General features: G+C 48.5%; 1 protein-coding gene across 5 annotated transcripts in view; it reads left to right on the top strand.

Moving 5' to 3' along the window:
- RARS2 (arginyl-tRNA synthetase 2, mitochondrial) overlaps positions 1-8,699 on the top strand; it is a 65,503-nt gene that overhangs the window by 28,908 nt on the left and 27,896 nt on the right. For all 5 annotated transcript variants that reach the window (XM_025205252.1, XM_006024580.3, XM_025205255.1 and 2 more), the window contains one exon: positions 2,849-2,925. In XM_025205252.1, the coding sequence (XP_025061037.1) occupies positions 2,849-2,925 (77 nt within the window). The remainder of the gene's footprint in view (positions 1-2,848; positions 2,926-8,699) is intronic.

Raw genomic sequence — 8,699 nt, 5'->3', positions numbered from 1 at the left:
CCTGCTGAAACTTGGCAGACAGGCTTTCAGCTCAGAGACTGCTTTTAATAAAAATCTGAATTTAAATAGGATTACACTTACTTTATTTTCTCTTTGGATATTGTGTTGCTTCCCTTATTAAACTCCTCCTAGAACCCACATCGCATTCCCTCTACCCCCCACAGGAGCTGGATAGGACATTTTTTAAAGATGCTTAATTTGCAACTGGAGTGATCCATCCTTACTGAGGGCTGTATGCTGTCTTCACAGCAGTCCTAGTCTTCTGTTAGCAAGGCTGGAAGGAACTCAGATAGAAGACAAGGATTTAAAATCAACCCTAGACCACGTGGGTGGCTGCAGAACATTAGGCCAGGTGACTGGACAAAAATACTTGAATTGCCTCAGCCTTCAGATGATCTTTGGGCAGTTCTAAAGCCAAACCAGATATGGTTGAAATAAAAAGAAATTGCAAATATCAGCATGCAGCAGCAAGTCCTCCTGGAAGTAGGGTTCTACCAGTGAATTACATCTCCCAAACCTTGCTCTGTCAAAGCTTCTCATGCCCTTAATCCGGTTAGCACCGGCAAGGCAGGGAGCATAACCATGGAGCTATTGTGTCACTGGATAGCCTTCCTCAGGCAGCTTCTATGGAGCCCTGGCTACGGTTTATAGATGTCTTCCCCCAGTAGAACCCTCTTGAGGTGGTAGAAGTGGAAGTACTGACTGGTGCTCCACAAAGGTGAATGCTCACTTGGATGTAGCTGCCCCAAACTACGTATCTCCCAATACCTGGCACATTGAGTGGTCCCATGTCCTTGCTTTTCCAGACATTAGGCAGAACCTTTGTGCTGTCAAATTCTGTAGGATGGAAGAATTCATTAAAAAAAAAAAAGAATGCCACGGTTCAGTGGTATGCTGGATCTGCTGTGTACTGCTCTCATGCCACAGAACAGAAGTAAACCTGACTAAACTGGGCTGATTCAGTGAAATTTGCAATAGTTGTCTGTTATCCAAACAGTGCAAAGCAGCTGTGGCATATTGCTTGGAAGCAAATATGGGCTGGCGTCCTTGAGAAAGGTGGTGGAATCTCCATCCTTGGAGGTTTTTAAGGCCCAGCTTGACAAAGCCCTGGCTGGGATCATCTAGTTGGGGATGGTCCTGCTTTGAGCAGGGGGTTGAACTAGATGACCTCCTGAGGTCCTTCCAACCCTAATTTTCTATGAGTCTATGATTTCACAGAAGCTTCAGTGAGCCTGCTGTGGCTTGTTTTTCTCCTGAGTTGCAGTATAATGAAAACCCTTAGTGCACTGATAGAGAATTTTTGGGCCGATACCAACGACCAGTTTTTAACGAGTCATATTGGCCAATAGCAGTCTGATTCTGATATGCAGCACGACAGCTTGGAGAGAGGCATACAGCTGGTAAGTCTGTTGTGGGGGAAGGGGTGTGGAGGGGGACAGATTGAGGTCCCCGCTGTGAGGGTGGGAGTGGGGCTGGGGCAGGGACAGGTGCTGTACAGCCAGACAGAACATGGGACGGAGCCACGAATGGCTCATCTGGGGGGCGTGGGGAAAGGAGGGGTCTCCCGCCACTACGTGTGCCCTGGAAGGGCAATGGGGGGCATGTGCCCCCGCATCTGTGCAGGGTGGGGTGGGCTGCCACTGCGGGCTGGGGCCAGGGTGGCACTGGGGTCTTCCCAGTGAGGGAGCTGGGCCAGGCTGTGCTCAGGGCAGGCGGCAGTGGCGCTGTAAGCGGGGTTACAGGAGGGGGGCTGCAGCCACCCCAAAATTCGCTATAGCTCCCTGCCAGCGCTGCCGCTGCCCACCCCGAGTGCAGCCCGGCCCAGCCCCCCACAGGGAAGAGCCTGGCGCCGCCCCAGCCCGCCGCGGCAGCGGACCCCACCCCACGCACAGATCCAGGGGCATATGTCCCCCATGCCTTCCCAGGGTGCTTGCAGCAGCAGGAGTCACCACTTCCTTCCTGCATCCACCTGGACGAGCCATTCATGGCTCCGCCTTGGCTGAGCAGCACATGCCCATGCCCCACTCCCTCCCTTACCACAAGGGCCTCGATCTGCCTGCCCCCTACCCCCGTCCCTTCCCTTACAACAGACCTACCAGCCTGACCCAGCTGCTCTCCATGCAGCTGGGCTGCTCTCCATGCAGCTGGGCTGCTCTTCTGGCCGCCTGCATGCTGTGTTTAGCTGCCTGCATGCACAGGACATTTATCAGTGGCATTATCGGCCACATCAGCCAAAAAAAGCCAATTGCCGATACAGCCAGTTTTCCTTATATTGGTGCTGATCTGAAGTGGGACTGATGTATTGGTGCACCTCTAATAAAAACTGGCAAGAATCTAATCAGTTTAACCCTGCAGCTTTTCAGAACCCTAAGGACATTGACAGTTTGGTGAGATCTGCTGGAGAGGGAGACCCAAAACAGAAAAAGTTCAGTAGAGCAGTGGGTAATAAGCCCCTTGCAGTGCCTCTGATTCGGATGAAGGGTGTAGTTTGGGGCAGTTATGGCATTACTGTGGGAATGCAGAGAAGAAGGCTTCACATTCATTAGATGCCTTTCACCAAAGGCTGATGTGAACAGTGGAGTCTTGATGGTTTTTGGTATTGGAAGAGACTCCTTGACAGAAAGGTTACTACAGTCTTTCACACCAGTTTCTGGTGACTAATAGTTTTTTGAGCCCTGAAATAGTGTTGGTTTATTTTGTGGCAGAAAGTTATGCCTTTTAAACATGCTGTTGTGTTTTACTTTCACACTTTAAATCTGTATCTTAGCATTGTTTCATACAGAGTATTTAATCAACATAAAACACACTGGACTGGTTTCTTAACATCTTATTTCATCACTTACTTTAGGCTTACTGGGAGCTGGTTTCCAACAGTTTGGCAGTGAAGAAAAGCTAAAATCCACTCCTTTACAGCACCTCTTTGAGGTAAGTCAGCTTACTACATTTGAAGGTACACCAGTGTTATCCAACTGTACAAAAATATTTGTCGTTAGGCATTGCTATACGGCATGTAGAGAGATCCTAGATAGCTTAATCTGGCTAGGTGGGTTAAAACAGCTTGGGTAATTTAGTACTGTAGTGTAGACGTACCCTGAAATAGCCTGCTTGGACATTTCTGTTGCTTAAATTACATTGTCTTGGATATCTACATCTACATTCAATTTACATTGCATTCGGTGAATTCAGTTTCTGTTCCTTAAGTTATATTACATCATATATATCTCAGCTAAGTAGATGGCTAGATTGATATTGATATATAAAATACAATGTAATTTAAACAACAGAATTTTCAGACTTTATGTTTCAGGGTGTGTCTATAGTGCAGTGCTCAGTTTAATATATATGTATATATATATATATATATATGTATATTCAATAAAATGTGTGAATGCTGTAGTTTCCATTTGTATACAGATACAAAACAGAATATTATAATAGTCATACATTTTCTATTGTGATCTGTCAGTTACACCTTCAGCTACAACCTGAAGGTGGGGGGAAAGGATCTTTAAAAGATCTTGAAATCTGAATGCAGCCCAACCTAATAAACATGCTGAAAGGGTGATTTATTACAATGCATGTGTTCAGAATGCTCTTTTGGTTGGATTTTGCTTTCATTAAGATTCTGAAAGTGAACTTGATTCAGACTCTAATAGGTAGCCTCTAATAGGTAGTATGCATCCCTTGCTGGAGAAGACTGAAGCTTTTTCTTGTGTGAAAATGCACTTCTTGGACTGAATGGGCAAGCCAGTATGGGGAGATGCAGATTGTTTTTCCCTGCACCAAAAAATTAACTTGATCTGCTAATTTCACAATGGGCTCACATATGTGTGATTCTTTAGCATTTTTCCAAATCTCTTGCTGGTTTAGATAAGAAATATATTTAGGATTTTGATTCATTCTTCTCAAACGTGTTTCATATATGAACTAGCTTTTGATCTTTACTCCCCAAATTTATAAAAGAGGCTATTACTATTGATCGCATTTATATGCAAAGACCCTTGGTGAACTCTTGTAATACAGTCTGATAGCCTGTCTCTGTCAGCTACTAGAAATAGCAGAATGTAGATTTATGGTGCTTTAGAGAATGATTCCAGCTCTTGCTTTGGAGATGTGCAGATGAAAATTTCTGAATTGTAAAATGTTCCAGGTCCCTTTTTTTAAAGGTAAATATAGCAAATGTTATGAGGCTTTTCAGCAATGATTCCTGTACGGTAAGATAAAATTGCTAGAGAGTGTGAGCTGTAATACAAAGCTTGAACAACACTTTTCTGTGCGTTAGGGTGAGCTTGGTGGGTGTTTGTAACACTGGTACTGTAGGCTGTTAACTGGTCATTATATCACAGGATGATAGCTTCAAATAAATCCAATTACTGGCTCAGTCACAAGTGTGCTAAGGTATTTTGCATTCTACCCATTATGTATTATATGCACGTTGCTTGTACAGGAAAATAATGGCTTCTAGTTTCCAAGGTATTCACCTTCTCTGTCCTTTAACAATCCAGGTTTATTTTTTCCTTTTTCTTGGGCTTTCTCAGTATAATTGATAGATTCTGGACTTGGACAACTAGAAATTGTACTTTTCTGTAGGATTATACACAATTCATAGATTCATAGATTCTAGGGTCAGAAGGGACCTCAATAGATCATCGAGTCCGACCCCCGGCATAGGCAGAAAAGAGTGCTGGGTCTAGATGACCCCAGCTAGATGCCTATCTAACCTCCTCTTGAAGATCCCCAGGGTAGGGGAGAGCACCACCTCCCTTGGGAGCCCGTTCCAGACCTTGGCCACTCTAACTGTGAAGAAGTTCTTCCTGATGTCTAGTCTAAATCTGCTCTCTGCTAGCTTGTGGCCATTATTTCTTGTAACCCCCGGGGGTGCCTTGGTGAATAAAACCTCACCAATTCCCTTCTGTACCCCCATGATGAACTTATAGGCAGCCACAAGGTCGCCTCTCAACCTTCTCTTGCGGAGGCTGAAGAGGTCCAGGTGCCCCAGTCTCTCCTCATAGGGCTTGGCCTGCAAGCCCTTAACCATATGAGTGGCCCTTCTCTGGACCCTCTCCAGGTTATCCACATCTCTCTTGGAGTGTGGCGCCCAAAATTGAACGCAGTATTCCAACTGCGGTCTGACCAGTGCCCGATAGAGGGGAAGTATCACCTCCTTGGTTCTGTTCGTCATGCATCTGCTGATGCACGATAAAGTGCCATTAGCTTTTCTGATGACTTCGTAACACTGCCGACTCATGTTCATCTTAGAGTCCACTAGGACTCCAAGATCCCTTTCCGCTTCCATGCCACCAAGCAGGTCATTTCCTAGGCAGTAGGTATGCTGGACATTTTTTCTCCCTAGGTGCAGCACTTTTCATTTCTCCTTGTTGAATTGCATTCTGTTGTTTTCTGACCATTTGTCCAACCTGTCCAGGTCTGCTTGTAGTTGTTCCCCGCCCTCCGGCGTGTCTACCTCTCCCCACATTTTTGTGTCATCCGTAGACTTGGACAGAGTACTCTTCACTCCCTTGTCCAAGTCGCTGATGAAGACATTGAAGAGTATCGGTCCTAGGACCGAGCCCTGCGGGACCCCACTGCCCACACCCTTCCAGGTCAATACCGACCCATCCACTACAACTCTCTGGGTGCGACCCTCTAGCCAATTCGCCACCCACCGGACTGTGTAGTCATCCAAGTCACAGCCTCTTAACTTGTTCACCAGTATGGTGTGGGATACCATATCGAAGGCCTTCCTGAAGTCTAAGTATATGACGTCAACCCCTGGTCCTGCGTCCAGGCGTTTTGTAACCTGGTCATAAAAAGAGACTAGATTAGTCAGGCATGATCTACCTGCTACAAACCCGTGCTGGTTTCCCCTCAGCATAATTTTTCCTGCCGGGCTCTTGCAAATGTGAGCCTTGATAATTTTTTCAAAGACTTTGCCAAGGATGGAGGTGAGACTGACTGGCCTATAGTCAGTTAAGCTTTTTGGATTTTTTTTTCCTTTTTTTCCATTTGCTTTTCTCTCTTTCGCTTCTCTATCTCTCTTTTCTTCCCCCCTTTGGAGTGACTGAGTGACAGAGCTTGTTCTATGTGGAGCCAGTTCAGGTAATTGAGGGGTCAAATTTGGCTAGGCACCCTTATAAAAAGGCAGCCCAGTGGGAAGAGAGGGCATTACACAGAGAGCAGTTCCTCTTGAGATAAGCAGCTCAGGTGTAGGACTGCTTTTCTCTGTGGTTGTGACTTATGGTGGCTGATCAGTACTAGAGCAGGGGTGAGCAAAATATGGCCCGCAGCAGATCCGTCAGTCCTGCCTGGCCCGGGCACTATCCGGCCCGTGGCACATCCCGCTGCCCCTAGACACACAGTGAGCCTGGGGGGAGCTGTGTGGCTGGACTCCATTTCTTGGAAATGGCTCCTTCTGGCTGCCACCGCTGCTGGCCCTGGCCCCATGGAGACAAGCCAAAACCCACACAGGCAGGGCCCAAATCCCCAACTGAGTGCACAGCCCTGGCTGTAGCCCCAGCCTGCCCCATGCAGGGGGTCAGTGTCTCTGCAATGCCCGCTCCAGACCCGCCTATCCAGCCATGGTGACAGTGACCAGAAAAAGAGGACCCAGAGCCTGCACCAGAGCTGCCCTGTGGCTGCTCTGCACTGCCCTACAAGGCATGGGGGGCCGGGGCAGCCCAGAGACAGCACTAGAGGTGGTGGCAGTGGGGCGGAGGGTGCTGCAGAGGCCCCAAACCCCTGCGCTAGGCAAGCCAGTGCCTGGGCTGTGCGCTTAGCCCAGGGCTCAGGCCCTGCCCACATGGGTCCCAACGGGTCTTCATGGGCTCCAGCTCCAGCCCCTTTTTGGGGCCCATGCAGGCAGGGCCCAATCCTCAACCTGCCCTGTGAGGGGGGGTCAGGGTCCCTGCAGCACGCACTTTGGACCCACTTGCCTCAGCCACAATGAGTGGTGGCGGCAGGGAAAAAGCAGGGCCTAGAGACCATGCTGGAGCTGCTCTGTGGCTTCTCCCCGCCACTGCCGCCATCAGCGCCCATGTCAGCCCACCCACACCCATGCCAGCTCCCCTCCTGCCCATGGTCCCGTCCCACATAGGGAGGTTTGGTAAGCTATTGCACGGGCAGGGGGGATGCTGACCCAGCTCATAACAGCTCCCCAAAACTCTCTGTGTGGCCTGAGGGCCCAAATTATTGCCCACCCCTGTGCTAAAGTGTTTGCCTAATGTCTGGTGTGGTAAGTTTGCTTCTCCCCTGTGTTGTGTGTTTGCTTCTCTCCATCTCTGTCTCTTCTTCCCACCTCTGGAGTGACTGAGTGACAACGCTTGCTCCAGGTGAGGCTAATTTAGGTAATTGAAGGGTGGAGCCAGGGCAGCCCTATGAAAAGGCACCACCATGCCCCTCTCACCCCCCCATCCCTCCCCATCCTGCTGCAAACTTAGTGAGAAGCAAACAGAAAAGAGTTTGCTAGGGCAGTGGTTTTCGCCACCCTGGGGGGCTGCAGTCTTTTTCTAAGGGGTCCTCAAAAGATGACTATGATCCATCAAAAGTATGTGACTACCCAAAGTGACAATTCAAAGGAGTCTGTACCTCCACTCAAAATTTTTTAGGGGTCTGCAAATAATGAAAACTACTGGCCTAGGAAGTTCTCCCAAAGAGGGAGCCCAGGGTGCAGGAGGTTGTGCTTGTGAGCATGTGCAAGGACCCTGGTGTGGGTGTTGGTGTGCAGGTTCTTGTGGTGTGTCTTTTTGCCCCTCCCCTGCCCCTTGTCTTTTTTCTCCTTACAGCATAGGTGTATGCTGGAGCAAAGGAGGGACAAATGGAGTCTGGATCAACCGTTGTGACCTGTGTGGGATGTATTGTTTGTGTTCCTCCTAGATGGTCAGGAGCACTTCATCTGTACCAAGTGTAAAGCTGGGTCTGGCCTGGAGGAGAAGATTCAAGAAGACTGGAAACACAGGTATCCATGCTGTATTACATCAGGAATCACAGAAGATTGCTTGGGTAAGAGTTATGAGAAGCTGGTACTGGGAACACCAAAGGGCAATGAGGAGAAGTGGCAGCATGTGACTACTTGGAGAAGGAGGATACCCAGAATTAAAGAGCACCAGATTTGAAGTCAGCAACCACTTTCAAGCACTCTGTGGTGGAACTGCTGAAGAAAAGACAGAAGAGAGAACAATCTGTAGGCATGAGGCAGAGGAGTCGGCAGGCTAGGGAACAGGAAGTGCCAGGCCCAAGAACAGGTGCCCTAGGGCCACTGCACCAAGAAGAAAGAGAGGAGTGGTGGTGGTTGGTGACTACCCTCTGCAGGGAGCATTGGCACCAATTTGTCATCCAGATTTGGGGGCCCAGGAAGTATCCTGCCTGCCTGGAGCCTGAATTCAGGACATCACAGAGAGACTGCCAAAGCTCATCCATCCTTCAAACCATTAAGCCTTCCTGCTTGTCCATGTAGGCACCAGAGATACTGCCTAGAATGACATTGAGCAGATCAGAAGTGACTGGGAGTCTCTTGGCAGGAGAATCAAGATGCTTGGAGCACAAATGGTGTTCTCATCAATTCTTGCCATGGAAGGCAAGGGTCCAAGCAGAGACCATGGTGGAAGCTAACGTAAAGGCTTCAACTTCTTTGACAAGGGGTAGATGTTCTCAGGAGGAGGGCTGCTATCAACAAGAACAGGACTTCAGGTCCTCTTTGGGTG

Source organism: Alligator sinensis, unplaced genomic scaffold (genome assembly GCF_000455745.1).
Source record: "Alligator sinensis unplaced genomic scaffold, ASM45574v1 scaffold658_1, whole genome shotgun sequence".
NCBI classification, from domain to species: Eukaryota; Metazoa; Chordata; order Crocodylia; family Alligatoridae; genus Alligator; species Alligator sinensis.
The sequence above is the reverse complement of the archived record's forward strand: the minus strand, read 5'-3'. Positions and strand labels throughout refer to the sequence as shown.